The 24,948-nt window shown below is 45.1% G+C and overlaps 7 protein-coding genes across 7 annotated transcripts; all 7 read left to right on the forward strand.

The window, feature by feature from the left end:
- Positions 1-2,644: 2,644 nt before the first annotated feature.
- Positions 2,645-3,242, forward strand: N7508_005052 (uncharacterized protein; the record flags this gene model as incomplete). The annotated part of the gene is made up of 2 exons (XM_058463118.1): positions 2,645-2,840; positions 2,890-3,242. 2 exons carry the CDS (start codon positions 2,645-2,647, stop codon positions 3,240-3,242), a joined length of 549 nt encoding a protein of 182 aa, XP_058319596.1.
- Positions 3,243-3,541: 299 nt separating this feature from the next.
- Positions 3,542-4,395, forward strand: N7508_005053 (GAF domain-containing protein; the record flags this gene model as incomplete). Its single annotated transcript, XM_058463119.1, has 4 exons — positions 3,542-3,544; positions 3,645-3,754; positions 3,827-4,223; positions 4,285-4,395. 4 exons carry the CDS (start codon positions 3,542-3,544, stop codon positions 4,393-4,395), a joined length of 621 nt encoding a protein of 206 aa, XP_058319597.1.
- Positions 4,396-6,706: 2,311 nt separating this feature from the next.
- On the forward strand, positions 6,707-7,420 carry N7508_005054 (uncharacterized protein; the record flags this gene model as incomplete). The annotated part of the gene is made up of 1 exon (XM_058463120.1): positions 6,707-7,420. One exon carries the CDS (start codon positions 6,707-6,709, stop codon positions 7,418-7,420), a length of 714 nt encoding a protein of 237 aa, XP_058319598.1.
- A 425-nt stretch (positions 7,421-7,845) lies between these two features.
- On the forward strand, positions 7,846-8,226 carry N7508_005055 (GFA family protein; the record flags this gene model as incomplete). Its single annotated transcript, XM_058463121.1, has 1 exon — positions 7,846-8,226. One exon carries the CDS (start codon positions 7,846-7,848, stop codon positions 8,224-8,226), a length of 381 nt encoding a protein of 126 aa, XP_058319599.1.
- A 1,407-nt stretch (positions 8,227-9,633) lies between these two features.
- On the forward strand, positions 9,634-10,608 carry N7508_005056 (RTA1 domain-containing protein; the record flags this gene model as incomplete). Its single annotated transcript, XM_058463122.1, has 2 exons — positions 9,634-9,667; positions 9,725-10,608. 2 exons carry the CDS (start codon positions 9,634-9,636, stop codon positions 10,606-10,608), a joined length of 918 nt encoding a protein of 305 aa, XP_058319600.1.
- A 3,439-nt stretch (positions 10,609-14,047) lies between these two features.
- Positions 14,048-14,737, forward strand: N7508_005057 (DJ-1/PfpI family protein; the record flags this gene model as incomplete). Its single annotated transcript, XM_058463123.1, has 1 exon — positions 14,048-14,737. One exon carries the CDS (start codon positions 14,048-14,050, stop codon positions 14,735-14,737), a length of 690 nt encoding a protein of 229 aa, XP_058319601.1.
- A 1,445-nt stretch (positions 14,738-16,182) lies between these two features.
- N7508_005058 (Gti1/Pac2 family protein) lies at positions 16,183-17,532 on the forward strand (the record flags this gene model as incomplete). Its single annotated transcript, XM_058463124.1, has 1 exon — positions 16,183-17,532. The coding sequence occupies one exon, from the start codon at positions 16,183-16,185 to the stop codon at positions 17,530-17,532; it is 1,350 nt and encodes a 449-aa protein (XP_058319602.1).
- Between the last annotated feature and the right edge of the window lie 7,416 nt (positions 17,533-24,948).

Genomic DNA, 24,948 nt, shown 5'->3' on the forward strand with positions numbered 1-24,948 from the left:
TCCGGCCTGGATTCTCCACACAGGGCGCGCTAAATTGAGAAAAAGGGGCCCAAAATCACTCAGTAGTTCCCGAACGAAAGAATCGTCGGAGTTATATAGGCTCGAACGTGGCGACGGGATGTTCCCAATATCCTTAAATGTGAGATACATCCAGAGGTCTTTCCAATAGGCCAGCGATATCTTCGCGGCTTCGTGGGATAGGTCAACATTTTTGGCAACCAGGTAAAATGAGGATTTGATACCATGGCACTTAGGATGTTTGTAGAGTTGAACATCGGAAAACTTGTTGAAGGCGTGGAGTATGCACACTGTGTCCCAGGATTCGACGCGGTGAAGGAGCAGAACTATCGAACCCCCGTTTTTAAGTCGATTAGTTGCGAAGATCAATTGTGAAACCGTTAAACGCGATCGTTCATGTTCGCTACGGTACCGCTCAGTTGGATGAACATTTGCTACCGCGCCACCGCAAATCACTATGTCGTACTGGTTGTCATGGTACGGACGGGATGTTTCAAACTTTTCGGAATTAGGATGACCGGCTGGAATGTGCTCATTCGAAATGATTTCTTTCGAGTACATCGTAATATCAGCATATATAATATGTCGACAAATGTCATTTGCCATGACTTCATGGCCACCCGCATGAGGAGGAAGCGTAATAGCATCAATAAGAGATCCAGGAAGTTTTCGCTTGGCTATCGTACTGAATCCACCAGGTGCCATGCATAGGTCAAGAACCTGGGAGCAAGCCGATTTTGAAGCGAATAATCTCGTCGTAGACGCTAACTCATTGCCTATCTGTATCGTCATATTGTAGAAACTTTCCTTGACTTCTCGGTCTGGATTGGTCGCGTTTCTTTTTCGATCATCAAAGAATTTGTCTCCGTCTGGTTTCGACCAGCCCTAGGATCTTCAGCGTTTGTCGGGCCTTGGGAGGAACAGACGCAGTCTCACATTGTCCTTCAGCTCACACAAATCTTGGTAAGTCGGATCTGAAGATATGAAATCATACCATAATTGACTAGATTCAGCCATGGGATTACTGTTTACTGAAATGAGCTTGGATATAATCCTAAGAAAAGTAAGTGAGGCAGCGGGTAGAGAAGTAGGAGGGGCATAGGTGGGGTTTTTGACGCATAAGTACCCGACAGGCCATAGTGAATATATAAGCAGTACAAAATCGGTCTCAAAGGGGCTTAGGCTGGTAATCTTCAATATTGCTCACGACAGTGGTTGTGAAAAGAGAAGCGGTGATCGATACAGCATATGTCAGAAGAGAATTCGAAAGAGAATTCTCAAGGAGAGAGAGTAGTGAGACTCGTTTTGATACGTGGCTCAGTTGTAAGGACAAGCCCCAGACAAAACCTTCAGCATTTATCTTGTAGACTGCCTGTCAACCATTGTAATCCACTTCTGTAGCGTATTGGCAGTGGGGCCTGGAAAGATAATATCAATGCTTGGGGTGGAAGCTGATTTCGCTACTGTATCGAACTCCAGAGAGTAGCACCTCGTCACCTCTACACTCTTAGTTTTGCTCGCCTCTCATGTTCTCCCCATATGTGACCAGTGACGGGAGACCTGAGCGTAAGATTATCTTATCGGTGCGAGTTGACGTAGAACGATACGAGGTTAAGGCTGAAAAGAGTACAGCATGGCAGGGTTGTGCGACTAGATCTGATACTCATCGCAGTATAGATCATCTTCTCATGTTTGTATTGGCTGTAGATTACGAACCAGGCTACACATAGAGGGACGATCCTCAGATGCCTATGTCATATCTACGTGTACCGAAGTGACAATTCCTTCATACTCTATCTTGCACGTGTAACCCATTGCCACGTTCAGCCCCACGGTTCTTGATGGCCCGATCGTGGCATGTCCCCTCTATTAAACATTAAAACAATGCACCTGCTGCAACCACTGTAATCTGAGCACCTGAAAATCCATTTCTAGGATAGTCTGGAGATTCCCTAATATCCACATAGTGTGAGCCGTCGAAATACAAAACTTCGCAAGGGATGGGCAGAGCCGCGTAACATGCAAAATGACGCCTACCGCCATTCCCTCGCTTCGATGGGCCTCTGAGCAGAATTGACCGATCACCAAGCGGCAGGGATCCAGTACACATAACTGGCGGTCTGAATCTACGATCGGCCCCCACCCCCCAGCTTCGCCAAATCAGCACGGAACCTTCACCCCACTGACGACGCTAGATCAACACTAGATCTGACTGTCGGTGTAGTCGGGTTCAAAAGAGGCGGTATGTTGTGCCAGCTATCCAATCATACTGATTTCCCCTGGCAAATTCGGGGCTATTTCCGATCACTGGCAGGACATCTGGAGACGCTTAGATGGTCGTTTTTATTTGACCGGGGAATTGGGACATGACGAATACCGAGTGATCCTGGTGGGATCGGCGATGCTAGAGATATAGGACGTTCGTGCTTGTAAAAGGTTTTCTGCGCAACGTGCATGTACATGGCCAATTGGGGCTTGTTCGTGGGGCTGGGCACACCTTAGGATGAGAGGTGAGATTTATCTGAAGATCTTTTTTTGAACTTATATTGAGGTAGTGGAAAGTGAAGTTATACCCCATAGTCTCCCAAGTACTCTATCTCCGTGCCTTTTTCAAAGACAGTACACCATGCTCGCCTGGTTCTTATTCGGCAGTGCCGTGGCCTATAACCTGGTCATGATCATTTATCGCCTTCATTTCCACTCCCTTGGTCGATTCCCTGGTCCTCGACTCGCTGCTGCGACAGGACTATATGAGATCTACTTTTCAGCGTGGGGCCCTGGTTTCTTCGAGAATGAGATCGACCAGATGCACCAGAAATATGGTTAGTATACTACCGTGGTACCACATCAACTCCAATCTGACTTTGCCAGGTCCAGTGGTTCGCATAACTCCCGATGAGGTCCACGTCCAGGAGCCATCTGGCTCTGTTAACTATGCCGACCGTTGGATCAAAGATACGCGAGCATTGGAGTCCGGTCGCCCATTGCAACACACCCATTTCCAAATCAGGAAGCGATCCATGTCTCGAGTTCGGTCGTTGATCCGGGTGGAGGTCAATCAAATCATCCGTGGCCTGATCGAGAAGCACCAGGTGCATAAAGTGTTTAGTGCAAGACTTCCACTTTTCATTCCACTCGCGCGTCCACGGATCCCACCCGGATATGACAAGGAGGATGTTCCAGTCTCAGATATTCCCCCAACGTCTGGTTCTCGGGGTAATTGAGGCCATAGAGTTCAACCCCCGCACAGTTGACGAGAAAGAGTCGGGAGGTTTAAAGCCACCCGTTGGCAGGTCCCTGTTTTTCTGTCGTCCACATTCCGATCTCTTGATATAAGTGTGAGAGATCTAGCAGAGGGATCTAGCAGAAACAAAAGGAGAGATACCTGTGTGTGAACATTGATTACAAAGGCAACCCTGGAAAGTTCGGCTCGGCTTGGCCCCGCCTAAACGCCTCATTTTTATACCGGGACACGCGATCGCACCTCAACTCTTTCTCTGCCACATTACAGCTATAATTAATCATGGTACGTCTGCCAAATTGCTTCAATCTCTCAGAGCTGGACTCTGCATTTCCAGCCCCTACACAATGAAACCTCGAACCAAGGCTAACCCAATCGCAAACAGCCTCACGCCGACTCCTCCTACTTTGCGCCAGGCCTAACCAAGGCCGACGTCTACACCCAACTCCTGGACCAAACACAAGGTCTACTGGATGGCCAACGGAACTGGGTCAGGTGAGTGACGTGCGATCCCTCCGAAAGCAATGCGACCACCCCAGAACCAGACCCCAGCTAACCCCACACCAGCAACCTCTCCAATGTCGCATCCCTCCTCTGGCACGCCTATGCCTCCCTCCCAGCACCCTCCTCCTCCGTCAACTGGGCCGGCTTCTACATCCGCGATGACAAGTTCCCTGCCCTTGCTTCGCCTGTCTCCTCTCCTCCACTGCCAGGCGCGCCAGGCTCCGGCGGCGTGACCATCTCGACTACATACTCCTCCTCGGAGAACCAGATCCTGCTCCTTGGACCCTTTATGGGCAAGCCTGCTTGCCAAGAGATCCGCTTTGGACGAGGTGTGTGCGGTACCGCGGCCGCGAAGGGTGAGACCGTTGTTGTGCCCGATGTGCTCGAGTTCCCGGGACACATTGCATGCGACGCCGAGAGTCGGAGTGAGATTGTTGTGCCGATTTTGGTTCGGGGAGAGGTTCGTTCTTATTCCCTGGTATTGTGTTGTGGGTCAGTGTGGGCTAACTTTGTTTTCGCAGACTGTCGCTATTATCGACATCGACTGCACCGAGCCCTCCGGCTTTGACGACGAAGACAAGAAGTACCTTGAGCAGCTGGCTACTTTCCTTGGCGATAACTGCGATTGGTGAAAAAAAAGAGCACTATACATCTATAATGGTTATGAAATATACGGTCTAGGATAAAAGTCGTTTGTTAGAACTGCGAGTTTTGCTGTTGGTTTCCTTTCGCGCAAAAGTTTTGGGATTTTTTTCTATGCAGGGCCTGCTACTGCCACAGGTCTTTGTGTATCTCTTTCGTGTATACTTAGAATTCTTTTTTTAAAAAAATTATAGAACTTTCCACGCAGTAATTTTCTTACTCGGCATGGATTCTGGGCATGTGTCTGCGACTCAAATGCTGTGAATAGTCCATTGGTCCAAACAGGTCGCTTCGCCAAAGTCCATTTTCGAGTCTCGGGCATATCGATCCCCATACGGAATGATAGAGCATTGAATCCAACCTCCGTCACAGGCCCAAGAGTCAGATCCAACTCCCCTCCATAAAGCCAACAAGGCACATCTTCCCCGTTGGTGTACCGAGCCTGGAACTCAAGCCCATAGCGAAGTCGCTCCGGAATATCAGTCTTGTACAGATCCTCCTGGAAAACATCCTGACCGAACCATAATCGACGATCGCATTAGGTGATGAACTCTCCCCGCACGTTGCGACAGGATACTCCCCATCACTAGTCATATAATCGTCGCAAGAACACGAGCCTTGAACAGTCGCATGGTATGCTCGTAGCTCTGAGCATCTTCAAGGCAAACAGCCGTACCAATTGTTGCCTCGTTCATAGCTACCATGACACCAGCATGCCTAACAAGCTCCCCGGCCATGGCACAAACAGATCCAATCCAACCCGCCTGCAAACGGGTATTAGATATATGGTGGCTTTTTTTGGTTGGGTTCTTGGGTTTCGCTTTCCTTCTGTCTACTATAGAAGATTAAATACAACTAAACTGTACAATATGTTGATCTATTCCTGTGAGTATCATTAGGATCTAGCATTCATTCAAGCGAACATGTTCATGGTATATCTCAGACATAACTAAGATTCAATGTAGATGAAACAGACCCGGGTCGGTTAGAACTATGAAACGCAGGATGGGCAATATGGAACTGTTGATTGCAGGGACTAACGCAAAGATCTCCCCTGCCAAGTTACATCGTGCCGAAATAATGTCATTTAGCTTCAACTGAAACGAGTCACATCTAGGAACTGGTGATCCTGCATCTTCTCGGGTGGAGATGCGATTTTTGTCCATGTCAAACACTTCATGTGGGCCATGAAGTTTGATTGAGTATGCTATAGTGCAGAAGCAGATCATGATGTTCAGCTCTCATTAGGTAAAATAAAGACCTGCTGCTCTCGTAAAACTTTCATACTTCGAAACTCGGTCTCCAGGTCATTAATATTGCTAGACGTTCGTAGTAGCCTGTTTTTAACAACCACCCCGCTAACATACCTTTTTCATCGGAGCAGCGACCCTCATTGCCACGTCTCATAATAGCAACCAGTAGCTTCATTCTGATTCAAATTTAGAGCTTTCGACCAAGAGGTTCTTGAAAGAGTCGGGTTAACCACCACTACACACCCGCTCCGCACGGCAGCGGCTCCACTGCCCACCCTGTCTATTCTGTCTATTCGACTGACCCCGGGGCAGAAGATCTTGCCGATCTTTTCGGCATCTGTGTCCATGCAGGTGTCAGTGTCAGTGTCAGTGTCAGTGTCAGTGTCAGTGCTCATGTCTGAGAGAAAATGGGAAATCGGCAGATCTCGGTGCCTCTGCGGCTGTAATCAATCCGTCTCAGGGATTGTTGTTACCCCTGACCATGCCCCACCTAATGATGACTTTCTGAGTACATCCCGATATCGATATCCACTTTTCTCATGATTGTAGATGGTAATATAGCATGGATGGATTGCCAGACGGTTATGAGGAGCGGGATCATGTAGCAAAAGAATCTTGACAAGGATGAGTAGACCGACTATCATACTACAACTCTTCATATTGGTCATTTTGATCACTTGATGTTGTTCTCAATAGCTTCTAATAGCTTCAAATCAAAACATCAACGTACAATGTAACACAAATTATTGATCTTTCTAGGATCGGACGACATTCATACTCCGACATTCTCAAATTCGACCAATACTTGAAACGCCAAATTGAAGCTCAATACTACGCTACGATTGCTGATAGAGTTTGCAGATCAGCATGTATACTGAAACGCCGCCATGTTTCGTCTTGATAAAGCACCACATATAACAAACTATGTACATTCATGGAAATGAATGCAAGCTCCACACAATTACTATAAGAAGGGTAACAACAGCACACCCAGAGCTGTCCATTAATAGATCATACCTAAAGCACAAGTCGAGAAAATCCACCCAAAATGAAATTCACCAACACAATCCTCCCAACTCTCGCCCTCCTCCAACCAACCCAAGCCCTAGTCGGCATAAGCTGGAGCACGAGCAACGGCAGCAAACCTCTCAACGAGATAACCTTCCCAATGAACGTCGCAAACGCAACCCACGAAAGCGGCTACTACTTCGCGCAACAATTCAACTTCGCCAACCAAGAAGACGTAGGTTACACCGGTCTCCAACCACGCCCGAACAAAAACTCCAAACCACAACTCCACGCCGCCTTCTCCAGCTTCATAGCAGGAACAACCTCAGCAGACCCAAACTGCAGCGACGGGGCAGACGGCGGCGCAGGTGTGAGCTGTGCAGTCGACATCGAGGGCTCGTATGCGCATACTTATTTACTGCATATCAACAATACAGCTGGCACGACATGGACCGGGACGTTGATTGATGCGGTTAGCGGGAATGAGACTCGTGTTGGTTCTTATACGCTTCCTACGGGGTCTGGTGGTATTCAGGGGGATCAGATGGGCTTCGTGGAGTATTACCCTTGGAATGCTGCTGGCGGGCATTCTTGTGCGGATCTGCCCAGGAGTGCGGTTACTTTTGGGAAGCCGGTTTCTCCGGGGAGAATTGGGGCTTTGAAGGATGCTTATGAGTATGGAGATTGTGTTGGAAAGGTTGGGTTTGAGACGCATCGGACTCTGAGGGGCGTTGAGGTTTCCATTGGGGTTTGAAATGGTTTAGTTGCATTGCTAGTATTGTAGTTCGTCTGGGTACCTTGGTGGATATAAGATTAGGATCGTGCCTTAGGGTTGTTGTATACTTGACTTGTACCACCGTATATAATTATCATGAACAGACAAGCACAATCTTCTCTAATAAATCATTGCGTGTAGAAAGCAAATGTAGCTGGCAATTACAGTATAGCGGGGGCCGGTTGCGCAATCTGGAACAAGAACAAAGTCCGCTATAGTGAGATCCCAGAGAAATCAAACTATTTGCACCGTTGTCTCCTATCCAGAAAGTCCATACTCCCAATCCCTTCTCTCTATAGTCACGAGACCTGCATTTGCCTTCGTACGCCTCTTACCCCACTAACCATAAATACTCTGACCTCATCCACAGTCCCCAATTCACCAGATCTGCCACCAATACAAAAATGGGACTAAAAGCCCGCTGCCAATGCGCCAAGGTCCAATTCACAACCCCAACAGACAAACCTCTTAAACTATGGATCTGTCACTGCACAGAATGCCAACACCAAAGCTCCTCAGCCTTCGGCATTACAGCAACATTCCCCTACTTTGATCTCCCAGCATCCATGTCAGGGCTAGTGAGCAGCTACACCCGAGTCACGTCGAAAGGCCGTGACATGGAGTGTGTTTTCTGCAAGGGTTGCGGTTCGCGGCTTTTCCATCGGTTCCGGGATTTTGTGCCTGCGCCGGGTGAACAGCCGCATGTCTCTGCTATTACTAGTGTCAAGGGTGGTTGTTTAGAAGACCTTGATCGGGAGATGATGAAAAATGCTATTCATATTTGATGTCAGGAGGCTATTGTTGATATCCCTGGGGGTATGGAGAGGTGGGAGGGGGCGCCTCCCAAGCCGAATCCATTGGTTAATTAGATTAGACGGATGAAGGAATCATTGAACCGAAAAAGATATTTGGTTTTTCGTAGGGGTTATTATAATAAACACAAGTATACTCAGAAACATCGAAGCACTATTAGCCAGAAAGAAAGTGAACCCCACCCCACATATATAAGTCACTCTATCTACCAGATTTTAGGCCGCGGCCGCGACTTGCCCGATTCGGATGCCGCCGCTTTATGAGGGCGCTCAGGGTCCCGCTCACTGAGTATTTCACAGCACAGGGTGAGTACGCCGTGTCGTTCATCCTAAAACGAGTGGTGATTCTCGATTAATTGACCTAGACCTAGAACCCTCTTGCAAGTGGTGGACGGACGATGACCCTTTCGACCATGCAACATCCGAAAGGATTACAGCCTCGGAGCGAGCAGAATCTTATCCTGGCACAGTGTTTGAGCCCAGTCGGACATCGGCCCCCTTGTCTGTTGCATATGGTCTCCCTGAGCAGGCCACGCGGCTCTCGGGAGAAACGTTGGTCGATGATCGACGATCCTGGCAGGGGAGTCGGCAGTTGGGGGCTAGAGTGCCAATCACAAAAAGTGGGTTCGGCAGAAAATCATCGAAGGTGGCTTCTAGTTAGCCAGACATATTAATAAGTTACCCGGCATAATCCATCCATTCAGACAAGTCGCAGGCCTACTGCGTTTATCTGTATGACCGCGCATGTATTTGTCCTAGATGATTATTGTTGTGATATGAGGCTGGTGCAGATCAGGAACCAAGCCGAACCATCGGAATTAATCCCGAAGTATGTATACGAAGAACCAATTTGATTTGCAATCAAGTTGAAATTCTGGTTGTATACATAGCGTCATGTTTCCCTCTGAATAAGAAGACAATTTCATACCTCTGAACTATAACAGATTCCCGAGTGAAGGTTGCCAGATTTTGGATGGTGATTCGATGACCGACCTGAACTTCGCCTGGGGTTGGCATCTCCGACCCGAGACTTGGATCAGGACTTCGTTGGGATTGTTCTTTTGCATCGACCAAGAGCTGTCAGCAAGATGTACATGTCTAACCTATGATTGGTGATCGTGGATCGATCGAGCTTTCGATAAAGGGGCTCATAGTGGGGAAGAGACAATAATGACGTCAGAGAAATGCTGCACAAACCGTCCTCCACAAGTCTTCTCACCTCGTTTAGAGCGCGCGACGCCACCTAGAAGAAAAAAGGCATGAAATTCTCTTGGCTTGTTTCTTGGTGAAAATATATAAGCGATGCCATCCCAGAGAGTTGACAGTGTTTAGGCGTACCATGCTTTTACTTAAAAGGACGATATTTATATGGTTAACGTCATGTGGCAGCAGATGAGTGCTCCAGAAATCGTTGGTCAATAACCTTGTCCTCCTAAGGACACCTTATTTGATGATGACTAAAACCAATCAGCTCGTTCATTCGGCTATATCGACACGGACTTCCCCAACCCTAACGGAGAAAACGATACTAGTGTCATCATATATGGCTACACACCCTCCATTGGGCTTGCCGCCTTTGCCGCGGCATGGTTCTTTGTTCACCTGGTCGTGCATACCGCGCAAAATTTTACAACTCGCTGTTGGTGGTGGATGACATTCTCCACTGGCTTAATTTTCGAGATCGTTGGATACATTGCGCGATCTTTATCAGCCAAAGAGGATCCATACAACCTTATCTTTTTCGTTCTCCAATACTTCTTCATTGTGACTGCTCCGGTATTTCTCGCTGCGGGGATTTACACCATTTCTTCGGCACTGATCTCCCGACTGGGGAAAACATACTCATTCCTCAAGCCGGCGGTCATCTTGGGATTTTTCATCACTTCAGATGTGGTCTCAACCATCGTCCAGATCGCAGGTGCTTGTCTAGTTGGCGTGAAAGAATCTCAACGAGAGGATCCCACAACGGCGAACCACATTTTGCTGGCTGGTCTTGCCTACCAAGTCTTTGCAATGAGTATATTTGTCACCTTGATGGCAACATTCCAATTCCGAGCTCGACATGCCATAAAGGAACACGGTTACCGACTCTTCTGCTTTGCCTGTTCTGTTGCGACTATCATGGTTTATCTGAGAACCATTTTCCGCCTGGCAGAGACAGCACAGGGTTTAGGCGGAAATTTGTCAACCAATGAAGTGTTTTTTGCGTGCCTCGAATTCGCACCTATCGCCGTCGTGGTTCTTTTGCTTGGTATTTGGCATCCGGGTCGCTGTCTAGGAGCAAAGGTGCGCGTTTGTGACGAGAATATGCAGCTATATGGTGACTTGAGAACGTTTCCTCATTTTCATGCATAGCTAGTTGCTAGAGACTTATCAATAGTCTACCACATGGCAACCACTGGATGGATGTGTACCAACCAATTTATGTAGAAATACCTCGACTATATTGCCACTGAGTTGCCTATCTAACTTTGTAAGCCACGCAGTTGAGTAGGAACCCGTAATGACTCGTTCAAGCCTTGATTTACCTTAAAGCATTGAATTTCCCCGACCGTCTTATTGTAAGAATTTCCTGATCGTTGGGCATTATGAGGTGCGGGCTCTGAGACAGTAGCAAGGTTGATTGGCTTTTAGCGCCATACATCATAGCATCGGTTAAGATGCGCGTTGTGAATTAGAAGCATACAATTTACTCAAGAAAAGGTTGGGCGCACGACTAATTTTTCGTCGTTTTATCAGAAGAATCCTGTCTTATATCTAACTATGCTTCTCTGCAGGGCTTCGAAAGATATATGATCAAAATGGATATCCATAAATCATTGGGAATATGTGTTGAGTATCGCGGTGCGCCGCCAATCTCCAAAATCGCCATTTTATCAGAAAGGCGCTCCTAAATGACGATCTTCGGAGCTGCAAGATATCAAATAATAGGTACATAAAGGTTTTGTGGCGGGCGAACTTATAGGCGTCAGCGAGGGCGAACTATTCCTATCATTCGTTTACCTTCTGCTATGGTAACTCAAAGCCCATTCAGCAAGAGCACTCAGGGACACTGGGATATTGCGCTCGTCTAGGTTGCCTCCGACTCCTATTGGGAATAAGGTGGGAAAAGCAGAAGTAAAATAATAAGGATCTGACCAATGATCCATTAATGCAACTTGGCTATAGGTCCTGTAAGAGACTTCTGGGATTCTTTGACCGGCTGCAGGACATTCCTGTATAGGATTGGGCCTTTCTAAATCTTGTTCGGATGGATGGGATCTGCTACCAACCATATTAAGTATGGTGTTCAATATATGTAAGTCAGAGTTCTAGCGCTCTCTATTGACGTTAATAGAAACGGAACTAGTCAGGAAGAGGCTATAGTCGTTGGAATCAACACTTTTATTTTGTGCTGCTTAGAGATCATTCTCGTAGTTACCCTTTGCTAGGTTAACTATATACCCTTTATATTCATGGTAGTCGAACTAGTCGAGGCGGATAATATTATCCTATAGCTCCGGTGGAATGTATAAGTCACCCCAATTGTCTAACATCGATTGATCAATAGTCAATATCTCATATAGATGATTGTGTCGAACGAGATATTGCAACGCAGCGAGAAATTTGACTCTCCGTATAACAAGAAATAAACTTAGGTTCTTATACGTTAGTGGTCGATCACCTAACCAGAAAACATTAATCAGTCTATCCAATCTTAACTACGGGCTTGGCAGAATTTGAAGTAGCGGACCCAGGTTTTGCAGAATAAGAATAAATGGCCTCGCAACGTACGATGGCTGATAGAAGAGCGCCGGCCGCCTAGACGCAATTTTAAAATGACTCCTAGAGGGTGACGCCTTGCAATAACGCACTCCTCGGTTATAGGAAGATCGTCTAGTATAGACGGGCAGACCTAGTAGAGAGTTACGTTGACGAGATTCTTTGCAAAAAACTTAGGGGCAGCCCCTTGAGGAGGGGCTTTGTGACAGGATAGGCATATATACCAGGCGCGCTCACGCTGGCCGCAGCGATCGAGAGTATCCCGAAAGGTAAGAGCAAAGGATCACCATCATTAATCGGGACAATATCAGCATCTAGAACGAGCTTACCGCAAGGACACCGCGATCTTTTCGAAGCATTTGAGGTCTTCTCCTCATAACTGTAAATTGAATTTTGTATAACAGAAAGTGTTATTTCTGGCGGAAAAGATTGAGTAACGGCTGCATGACGTTCGTATACATCATGTAAAAAGCCAAGTGCCTTATCCAAACTGTCATTGAGTGCTTGTGGGACTAGAACTCTTTGCCCTTCGCACGTTTTATATATCAGCGGCTGCCAAGGTTGTTTGCATGAGGAGCATTGAAAGCTATGCTCCAAAGATAAGGCCATAAGAGCGGAGCGAGTCAAGAATGGAAGGAGAGAATTGTGTAGGGGGCGAAGGTAAACTTGCCCTGTATAGCAGGCGGGGTATCAGGGCATATGAAAATGAAGATTAACAAGGACGTGGCGGTATACAATGGGGAAGGTAATATTTACAGAGCCCAGATAGTAAAAAGAGTAAAATATTTGGATACGGAAATACTCGAAAGGCAGCAGTGAGCGTACAAGGCCCAAAATCGTAAAATAAAAGCATAGAAATAAAATCAAGTGCTGGAGGCACGCGAAAGTATTGGTGTAGATTAGGGCTACGTCGGCGAGGCGGAATGACAGGCGAATAGCAAGAGAAGAGCAGCAGACAGCCAGAATGTGGAGGAAGCAGCACCGGCATAGGCAGATTACTGCGATAGCGGACAGAAAGGGTATACGGCATAACAGACAAGGATGATCCTTGCAAAAAATACAAAGCGGTATGATTAGGAAGCAAAGAGACAAAAAGAGACAACCGAACACGAGAAGGAACGTAACCTGGGATCCAACCGGCACCAATGAGAGAGAGGCTAAGCGGGAGAGTAGGGTGTGTGTTTGCCGCCGTGTCTTTGGCAGCGTCGATGTCGGCGTTGCGCAGCCGTGGGGTTGGTAGCCTCTTCCACTCCGTTCCTTCGTTTCAGGGCAAAATCATCCATCCATCTATCCATCCTGTGGACTGAGGGCGTTCATGGGACTGTCGATTTTGTGTCCATCAATAGGATGGATTATTCCAGGATCGAACAACGGTCTTCTCGGGGCCATAATGTCGTACAAGCCTGATCGCCAGGTTCCTTGCCGACTCATGCTGTTGTGGTATTAATGATAAGGGTATTGAGAAGTCTAGAGCCCTCTCGAGAGAGGGCCGGTGACGGTGAGTTGCCATCGCTGGGAACTTGCGTGCCTTGGCGGCGAGGATGAAGATGGTGAAGGAGGCATGTGATGAGCTGACTCATATCAGGTTCAACGTCGGCCTCACGGCATCTTACAAATTAACATCCAAAATATCCTCTCTACCGTGATACTCACACATTGTTTCTCGGCCCGTACCCACAAACGGCACTAATCCGTATCTGGTTACTCGACAGGCAACCCCTGCCCGGCCGTATCCCGTCATAAAATCCATGGATTTCAGCGACGAATGAGTCATTGTAAAATACTGTAAGTCTCCATAGAAGATTGGGTCCTCGAAGGGGTGGGAAGGGGTGGAGAGAAATAGCGATCTGGCCCTCCACGCCCAGCGACCCCGCCCTTTCTTGACTTCCTCCCGCAGCCTTTCTCTTCGTCTGATCGCAATTATTCTCACATTCGCTCTATGACCAAGCAAGCCTTTCCACTACGCAGTGGAGAGTGGGAAACATCAAGCCCTGCAGGGTCTACTGCAGTATATTCAACTGCTTCAAACAAGATGCATTATGCCATGGTCTTATTCCCTGGCTTTGAAGCCCTAGACGTCTTCGGGCCGCTGGAAGTTCTTAATGTCCTCTCTGAGCAAACTCATATTCGGCTGTCCTTATTATCCTCATCTGTTGCTCCTGTTTCAACGCGTTCTCCAGATCCGGCTGCCCACCGAACAGGTTCAATTTGTTCGCAAGAAATAGTGCCAACAGGAACATTCAATGACTTTGACGCTATGGGCGCAGACCGCAGCTCAGAACCCAAGTCAGTTATTGATGTTCTCCTGGTCCCTGGTGGTGCTGGGACACGGTTCCATCATACTATCAACCCTGTTATCGAATTTGTTCAGAAGGTATTCCCATCGGTGAAATACATTATCTCCATCTGTAATGGGGCGGGTGTATTAGCAAGAACAGGGATCTTGGATGGAAGAAGGGCCACCACCAATAAGCTTTTATGGGAACCAACAACTGCGCTTAGAAAAGAGGTCCATTGGGTTAAGGAGGCAAGATGGGTTATGGACGGGAATACTTGGACCGCTTCAGGGGTGAGCGCTGGTATTGATGTGACACTGGCGTTCGTCCGACAGGTATATGGAAGAGATCTAGCCGGAAGCATTGCAAGAGAAATTGAATATGTCTGGGATAGCGAGGATGATGGTACAAAAGATCCGTTTGCATCTCAGCCTCAGTTCCTATAATTCATCATAGAGAGATACGAGGATAGAGGTTATATAGGAGGATATAATAGCTGAGAGTTCAACTATTTTCAAGATACTGTGCATCATATAAAAGGTAGCTTCAAAAAGGTATTCTCGGTGCCATATTTCGCAGATAATTCTAAAAAATTCTGAAGATAGTGGTGCTCCAGAAGGATGGAGATAACAGGAAAATGACGTAATGGAAATTAAGAATCCCTTGCGCATGTCATATTGATTTGTATGACTGGGGAGACTGTAAAGGGAGTAAGTCAGTTCGCGCATTGCTTCGCGGGCCAGAGACGCACTAATGTCACAACAGGAATGTGGGAATCGCTAAAGCTCTCGATTTTGGAGAGGGCTTGGCATCAGTCTTGGCAATTATCCGTTTCCAGGTAAAGACATTCTTGGCATAGAATGTCCTACCTTGGCCATAGCACATGGTGATTTCTTGGCAATATTGCAGTCATTGAATAAGCCCCGACCAAATTGCCATGGTATGGACGGAGCCATTGGTCATGCAAGAAGGTTACCGGAAACGAGATTGACTCAATCCCTCTTGTACGGTAATGCGAAGGCTCCCTCACTTTCGTCGATAATACGTTGATCGAAAGAAGTACCCTAGTAACTCGCGCGTCTGTTACTTAAAGCTCGGTATAGATGCTTCTGGCCGAAAGAACAAGCGGCTGTAGCGTGGAAGTGATTTTGACCCATGATTTTTTGATGGTCGGCTGGCTCATGGACTTTGGGAAGTCATGTCGGTCACTTTCTCGGAGAGAGCTGGAGCTTTTGTGACCGACCTGTAGTTTTGGACAAGGGAAAGCCTAGAAAAGACTAGGTCAATCTTGTAGCCTTCATACGAGCGGGATTATGTTTTCCTAATTTATAGGACAAAGATGCAGCTATTTGAAGAAAGATTATTTGTTTTTTTCCCTGCCTAGCGGGGTTTCAGCCTAGTAGGCTGCCTGCCACTTGAACTTCTCGGTACTCGTAAATGTTCGGGGGTTATCTGAGAGGCAGGGGGGAGGGGAGACTGCCAAGAAATATCAGTTGTCTCTTGGCGGATCTTGGCGGTGGGGGTAGAAGAATTGCCACAAAACCGACATGAGTCCTTAGCGAGCACCTGTGGCGTTACCGTATGCTGTGAGGTTTGGGAATCAATTCCGTTATTCTATTGGGCGACGCTTCTCCTAGATTGCCTGACTAAGTTGGAACGCTAATGGAAAGAGAACGAACTCTAAAACTGCTGGTCACCGATTTGGTCGGAGAAAAAGCAGAGGTCAAGAATAACTAGCATATATAGATTTGATTGGTTTTGCTCATCTGAAGCAAATCGTGATCCCTGCTAAGCGACTAGTTCGCAGCCTCAACACGACTAGATTCATACAGTACAGTCTGACAATCTAGCCTTCACACTGATGGATTCCTCTATTGAATTTCGAGCAGGAATGGAGACCTATTATGGACACGTCCGCACCTCTGCGGACGCACTAATTCTCCTTGAGGCTTGTCGCACTGGTTTACTACCACGAGTGCAGAGACGATGGTCAGAGAAGGAACGGCAATTAATTCGATCTGGCTCTGTATTTGTTTGGGATGAGCGGGAAGCAGGTATGCGAAGATGGACGGACGGCAAATCATGGAGTGCCAGTCGAGTCTCCGGGAGCTTTCTGACTTACCGAGAGATGGAAGGCAAGCGTGGTGGCAACATCTCTCGGATGTCTGTATCCAAAGCCGGCAAGACACCTGAGAGCACACAGGACACCGATGCGGATCACGCTGACAGGGTGGGTGATGAGGGACCGGATGGTTACCAATATAAGCCAAACGGCTTAGTGAAGCAGTCATTTAGCACCACGACTTCCTCTGGCCAGCACTTCCACCTTATCAGCTACTACACTCGCTCCCACCCTTTTGCCGCCAACTTGCAACAACCCACTATAGATCCTACCTTGCGACATGTACGACCTCAGAAAAGTTTCTACCCCAAGTCAACGGCCGACGACCAACAGAACCTTCCAATGGCTTCCCCTAGATCTATAGCCGGCGTAGTAGCCGGTCCGATCATCCCTCGCCCTATACCTTCGTATGCTTGGCCTCCAACTCCGCTGACTACCCCACCTACTGTCGCTGTTACACCCTACGGTGTTCCTTTCTACGTTCATCCTGTCTTCTCAGCTGCACATGCGCCAGGTCCTCCCTCATATGAGCACCAGCAATGTAAAAGCCTTCCTCGCCCCGCGTTTCAAGCTCATGTTCTTCCCCCGTCTCCACACTGCATTCAATATGAGAGGCCATATTCTGAATCAGGTCTACCTGCTGCTGGCTGGCCTGCAGCTGGTCCGCCAGTCTATCCAGATAGCTCTTCCCATCTTGTGCCTGAAATTTCACCTCAGCAGATAAGACCACGGGATATCGGGCCAGTCGCAACTGACTCTCATCTGGCTTCGCCACGAGTACCACTAATCGCAAGTATACCACCACATGGTGTTGTCAGCGGTACCCCACATCTGCTGAAGCAGACTGTTCTCGTTGCGCCGCAGCATGCTGGTCTCATGGGAACCCTACCTGAGCCTACTGAAACCGCTCGTCGTGTCCCCTTCATCGGCCAATTGATGAATGGGACTTCGCCTACCCCTGTCACCTCCCTGATTGTTAAAACGGGCGAATCTGGAAGTCGACCGGGTGACCGTACTCCTACTGGGGGCGAGGGGCCGCGAGATATTCCTCACGAGAAGATCAGCCTTGATGGAGAGGACATCCGGGCGCTGCGCCGGTTGAACCGGGTATTCATCTAAAATGTCGAACTTATTTCATATTCTTGTAAAGTTTCTTGTCTTCTAAAATACTCGTGTATTGGCTATCTGCACCAAACCTGAGCGGAATACTCACAAGCTCTTGTTGACATAGAGTCGTCAACGTCTCACGGAGGCGCGGTTTCCTGCTATGTCACCCACATCACTGAAACCTCAATTGCATTATTCTAACTCCGCAAGCCGACTTTTTTTGATCCATTGTCGTTGATCCCTGATGCTTAGCCTTCAACTCAATTGAGATGTTCCAATTCAAAATTTGCTTAACTATGCTTACGCAATATATTGTACGCTCAAGATCAGTGATGAAGAGGCGCTCGAAAACACGATTTGTGGGTAAAACATTAGGGTGCGATAGGCTCTGTTCTTTGGGGTATCTATGTCGTTCGAACCTACCTTACTATGATGCCTAAACCCTAGAGCGATTGCGAGAGTGAAAGTAGTTTTGCCTCGAGAACAACCATTTCATTGAGAGTTTTGGATTAGATGAACGTACTCAAACCCTGACCGAAAACCGCCAGGTCTTGAGCACAGTCTTGCGGCCCACCGGCTCTTCTTCCTGTGTATCGCTGTGTTGATGGGTATGAATTGGTGGATAGGTTACGAGGATCATTTTGTAAAGTCTAGTCTGAGAGTACTACCTGCATCATAAATTTCAACAGATATGTTGAAATGTAAGGGCACGATGATACTATGTTTAGATTCCTGCATAATGGATGGTGTATACCAGAAATATCAGGCATGGATCAGTCAGCTTGAATCCTTCCTAGAAATGAGTACCTATAGTTCAGGGGCAAAAATAGCATTTTTTATAGAGCACATGAGCACTTTGCATCTTCTGGCTCTGTTCGCAACGTGGCCCTTTGCTCGAGATCGCTTTACAGCTGGCCAACAGACATTACAATCTGTTCTGACATATGGCTGGTGCAGATCAGGAACCAAGCCGAATCAACAGAAATAATTTCCCCACTATGTATACGAATGACGAAGTTTAATTCCAGCCAAATTGGGCCTCAAGTTGTATGTAGTCTCTTGTATACCCTCAGAACTAATGGAAATTTTAATTATTCATCTAAATCATATGTTACAACTTTCTGTAGCCATTGATAGGCCTCGAGATGGAACCGCAAGACCCGCGTACCGCCCCGCCCCGCCCCTCCGCGGGGCGGTTCTTGGTTACAAAGTTTAGACCCGCGGGGCGGTTTCAGGATGAGTAGAACCGACCCTCAAAGTTGCGGATCGACCCGGCGGGTCTACAAACATAACAAACATCTAAAACCCCGTGATACGTATATTTTATGTAGAATCGGCCTATATTTTTTAGTATTTTGCTTTTAGCCTAGTTATATTTATAGATATTACGGAAGGTTTTAATATGACTATTCCTTTATTAAGCGTTAACTAATTTCTGCCGAAATAGTCTTTATTTCTACTAATTATATACAAAATCCTTATCCTATCTTAAGCGTTTTGGAACGCGCCTAGACGAACGCCGCTAAGTGCTACTTTCCTCCTATAAGTAGCTATTATTAGGTAGAGGAACCTTGTTAGTATTATCTAGTTAGATAAGATTATCTAACGTAGTCTCGGCTCGTCTCTTCCTAAGTGTACGCTTACTAGAAGGTTAGGTAGCTTTAGTAGTAGAAGGATCTTCCTTATTATCACTAATTGAATTAAATCCCTCCTCTTTCTTCCTCTCTGTATCCTTTCGCTTACTCTCTACTTACTTCTCTTAGGTAGAAAGGTACTCCTCGATTAAAGCAAGCTATTCTAACTCTATATCAAATTTTGCTATATACATAAATATTATCAAATCCTAGATAGTCTACGGTTTTAGCGAGCCTTATCGATAGTGATAGATATCGCGAGCGGAGTTAAATAACCGCTTAACGCTAGAGCTACTAGCTAGGGTAGTGAGGACGTCTTAGGCGAGGCTTGCTAGAATAGGATATTCCTTTTAGTGTTCCTTCTAGTATACCCGAGAGGTTACCTATATAATACCTAGTAAGGTTAGTATAAGGAAACCGAAGGAGTATATAAGAAGTAAGATATAGAGGGATAGACTTACTACTTCTAAGATACCGCGTAAGCTTATCTATAGTAGTCGTTTCGGACTAGAGGGATTCGGTAGGGGTTATAAGGATATTAATATTAGATATATTGTTTCTTATAGACTAGATTATTGACGGAGACTATTTATAGCGCTCTTAGTAAGGCTAAATATAAGTCTCTAGGGACTTCTTATAGCGTGGCGCCTAGTAAGGCTCCTATTCCTTTCCCGAGAAGAACGCTAGCTTATTCTATAGTCCTAAGATAGTCGCAATTGCATAGAGATCGCTAGGAACATTATTAGTTTTCCTATAATACTTAGCAAGCTTATCCCGTGTATAATCTAGCGCTAATTTTATCACCTTTTTCTAACTAACCCTCTTTCGCGCTAGCTAGGCTTTTGCCTTATTAATATAAGTGAATAAGGTATTGTAGATACTAAAGACGTTATAAATAGTAATATCTATGGTTGCTAAGAGAGATAAAGTGAATTTAAAGAAGGGATAGGTGATTAAGAGAAGATAATTAACCTATCGCTATTTATCTTTATCTATCTTTATATTAGTAAGGTTAAATTTAGTATAGAAGCTATTAAAGGTAGACTATAGCCGCCGGGTACGCCGGAGTATTAGGAACGTTGAATTTTAGCGTGTCCGAATATCTTAGATAGGTATAAGTTTTGGCTCTTCCGTCTAAAGTTTTATAAAACTCTTACGGCGCTAGGGACTTTTGTTGATATAAACTACGACCTTACGAACCTAGAAGATAATAGAATAGTTAGTATATAAAATAAGAGAGAAGTAAGAGAACACTAGACCTTGTTAAGTGTAACCACAATCTTCCTATTCTCTTGCTAGGCCCTAGTCCCTTCCTCTACCTATTCTATCTCTTCCCGATTGTTCCGCGGGTTCGTATCTATCTAACCAAGAAGCTCTTTTAGACTAAGCTATATAATATACGCGATATAGGGTATCTAAATAACCGGAATATACCTAGGTAACTCTAGAGACTCGGTAGCCTCTTAAAGACTACCTAGCAATATACCGTTATTAGACGCGTTATTAGTAGTAATAGTTAACACCCGATAAACAATATAATACTTCTTAAGAAGGTTTAGGAGAACTATGCTTAGATAGGCCCCTATATACGAGCTATATAGTGGCTCAAAGCTAAGTAAGATCTTATAGTAGTTCTACTCTTGGTCAAGAAAGTAGCCCGTTACTACTATAAAAGACTAGCGAAAAGGTAAGATCTAGCAATCTAATATAATAGAGAGTTTTGCGCCCTAAGGAAGCTTGCGAAAAAGAGTATACTAGCGTTGTTCCACTATCTCCCTAAGGTGCCGGCGGACTATAAATACGGAAGGGATTTTAGGTATAGAGGGAGTAAGTCGGGTTATTTCGATAAGGGCGCGGAATTTAGGATACTTAATAAGGAGGAATAGTAACCGCGAGGTAGTAATAAAGGTAATTAACCTCTCTATCTAGGCTTGCTAGGTAAAATATAGTCTCTAGGGTGTATAGTGTGCCTAGTAAGAGATTTTTATAATATTAGTAAAGAAAAGGATAAAAGGTAAGAGTTCTATATACCCTATTTGATATTATCCGTCTAATATCTTGCGACCGAGGCACTAGCTTCCGACAATTGACCCCTTATATATAGTGCTTATTTATATAGGTTGTTCCCTGGTGGCGATCGGTAGGATAAGCTAGGATATAGTTGCAAATCTTATATATAACCTTAGGAGTTCTATCTTAAGCAGCTATAACCTATTTAAAGTGATCCTAGCACTCTAACTAGTGCTTAATATCAAAGATATTCTGTTTTATCTAACTTCCAAACTTAGTCTATAGCCACTATACAATAAAATCATTATTCGCTATCTTAGTCTAGAGGATATAGATCTTCTTTCTTAGAGGGCTAACGCGTTAGAGTGTTTCGGGAATCGGAGGAGGCACTACTAGTTAGGTAAAATTCACGTTAGAGGTAGAATTTGGCGTGTCACGCCCGTCGAGGTTAAATAGCCCGTTAGAAGGAAGGAAGAAGAGGGTATCTACTAGATTATCGCCGAAAATCGATAAGGGATAGTTATCTAAGAACTAAGAGGTCTAGCTCTATAATATTTTGACGAATTAAGTATAAAATAAAAAGGGGGAAGGTAAAGAAGAGAGATATACTAGAATCTTGAGGGAATTAACTACTAGTAGGGCTAATAGAAGATATAGATAGATTATATCGAATTCTATCTAGTGATTGGATAGAGAGCGCCACTATATCGAGGTTCCTTGCGGTTCGAACCGCACAGAACCGCGAAGAACCTTATACACCCGCAAGAAGAACTATATAACCCGTAAGAAGAACCGTATAAGTTATCGAAAAAGGCCTTAAATTCTAAGGTGTGTTAAAAAGTGATACTAAGGGATCTCGAATATAGGTTAGAGATACCCTCAAAATCTAAGGTACGTTAATAAATGATACTAAGGGATTTATCTATACTTGTGAGGGAATTAGTAGTAGAGAGGTAACTTTCTAACGTACGTTAGAAAATATGGCTATATTGCACTTGATATTGTGATACTTCAAATATATATTTCCGACCGTATATATCGAACAAACTACACCTTTTACTAGAACTCGCAACAATATTGCTAATATATCCTATTATAAGGGCAAGTAGGTAATTTCAATACTAAATAATCTATATACAATTATATTTCATCAAATTTCAAAACGGTTGGTGGTTATTTAGGATAGATAGAAGGGTAAGACCAAAACAGTGTTTAATAACCGTAAATAATAAAGATGATTTATCAAATTATACGTCCAAAAGAGGAAACTCTTGGCAAAATTATGCATTCGCGGGTCTATAAGGGTCGACCCGCTTCCGAACCGCATAGACCCGCGGGGCGGTGCGGTTCTAAGATAGGATGGTTGCGGGTCTACGAGGGGCGGTTCGTGGTTCAAAAATTTAGAACCGCCCCGCCCCATCTCGAGGCCTAGTTTAGGTTAATAATAGACAATGCTTTAAATAATAAGATATTATTTAATTCCCTCTAATAGGGTCTATTAGATAGTGTTATTATTGTTCGAATCTTATACCTTGCTTACGTTATCTAACTTAGTCTAAACTAGCTCCTTGATCGCATTAAAATAGTTCTACTAAATAACTTAACTAAGACAAAATAGACAGAGAAGCAATCAAGATTAGCTTATTTAAATATATAGCATCGGAATCGTGAGATATCCTTTATATTAAATAAGGTCCGCTATCTTGCTATTTATATAAACGTAAGCCTTTAGCGCCAGGAGATATTTTACAATCTCTAGACAAGTACCGTGAAGCTAGTACCGATCTAAGATATAAGGACTCGGTAGAATTTAACCTTTCTAATGCTATATCGGGCAAAACGTCTATATCCGATCTTTGCGCTATTTTATGCAGAGTATAATTGCGAAGAGATACTACTTTATAAGGACGAGTGGCGTTAAGTTGACTATCTTCTTTATATCACTAAGCTTTTTTTCGCCTACACAACTTAGCTATCGAAGACTTAAGATATTACTACGTATTACGTCTTCAAGATCTACAATAAACTCTTTAAGTATCTTGAGTATTTAATAAAGTAGCTACGACGTAAGCGTGTGCTATAGAAGAAATAGATATTTTACGCACTTAAAGCTAGTCGGTTAAAGCTTAATAAGTACTACTCCTAAACCGATAATATTCGAGGATATATCTATATAACTAGTATAATACTAGCGCCCGTGAATAAGTTTAAGTTCTTTCTTACTAATAACTAGGATTAGAAATAACGTAACACGTACCGCTTATCCTTCTAGGAAGCTCTAATTCTATATCAAGAATAGCTTTTAGCCCTTGATTAGTTACTAGATAGCTCCTAAATAATAGCTCGGCTAGGATCGAAGCTTGATACAATACTAGATAGAAGTAATATCTAGGGAAGTATAGCTACTAATAAAATAACTTATTATCTTGATAGTAGTACGTTTAAGCTAAGCCTTTTAGAATTCTAACTAACTTCGGATTAGATCCTATTTAAATTGCTCCTCTTATATTCTAGCGAGAGAACTAAGCGCGATTCCTAGCAATTGCTGCTCTTGCGCGTGATATCCTCTCTTTCCCTACAACCGGGGTAGGCGTTGAACGGCTGTTTAATACTGCTCGGGATATCTGCTATTACCGTCGAGGAAGAATAAAGTCTTATATAATCGAGGATTTAATGATGTTTCTTTGCACCTTAAGGTTTGACATAGAAGAACAAGAGGCGAGACTTCTTGAGAAGTTCTTCTCTTATAATAAGCTAGAAGCAGCAAAGGAAGAGAAGGATAATAACCTCGACGACATTGAGATCGAGCCAATCAGTGATACCGAGGAACAGGAGACTTCAATTGATAAGGAGATAGAGCTAGATAAAGCTTTATTGACTATATTTAAAGGGCCGACTATACGTAAACCCTAGGTGCTATTGCCAGTGAATAACACCTAAGTACGTGCGTTAGGACGGAAGCGAAAGAATTGCGATAATGATATATTCGAGTACTATTAGTTGGTTAATCGATTAAAGCTCTCCAATTCACAGATCTTCAAAAAAGCCTCGAAATAACCCTGTATTCTGACGGCCGTCAAAAAAACTAGCAATATAGCTTAATAACCCTATTTTCTGACGGCCGTCAGAATTGTAGCCCTATAGCCTCAGGAATCTATTAAACGTACAATTAAATTAAACAGTGATTATAGAAAGAGGCCTTGCTTACAAGTCAAATACCCAAAAATACAGCCAAAAACTGCACAAGTTATGTAGTCACGAGTCTTGACATGTTTGCATTGTTTATGAACCCAGCTGGGGGCCCGGGCCCAGCACTGGGCCAGAAATCCCGACCCGGGCCCAGTACTGGGTTGGAGAACCCGGCCCAGAACCCAACCCAGCCCGGGTTGGGCCCGGGTTGGGCCCGGGTTGAGCTGGGTTCTGCGGAAGTCTAATAACTCCCATGGGAGTTCCCACGGGGGTCTAGTCCCGCCATGGGAATTTCCCATAGATGTTTAGTCTCATGGGAGGCGTCCCATGGGAAATGTCAAGGTCTATTAAGGCGTGTAGCGAGAGTTGAATTCGGTACTTTAAATTGGCGTGCTGCTTCACGAATAGAGGTAAATTCTTGCTTCTGAATAGCCTAAATAACTAATAAGACCCTACCCTCTTGCTCCGTACGTTTTTGAGAGGATTGGGTACGAATTGGTGGCATAGTGGGTGGTTAAAGAAGAGAGGTCTAATTAACTGACGCGTTTTTGGTAGGGTGTCCAGCTCGCTTGTGTGTCCAGTTCGCATGTGAATT

Source organism: Penicillium antarcticum, assembly GCF_028974205.1.
Source record: "Penicillium antarcticum strain IBT 31339 chromosome Unknown utg000005l_segment0_segment0, whole genome shotgun sequence".
Lineage (NCBI taxonomy): Eukaryota > Fungi > Ascomycota > Eurotiomycetes > Eurotiales > Aspergillaceae > Penicillium > Penicillium antarcticum.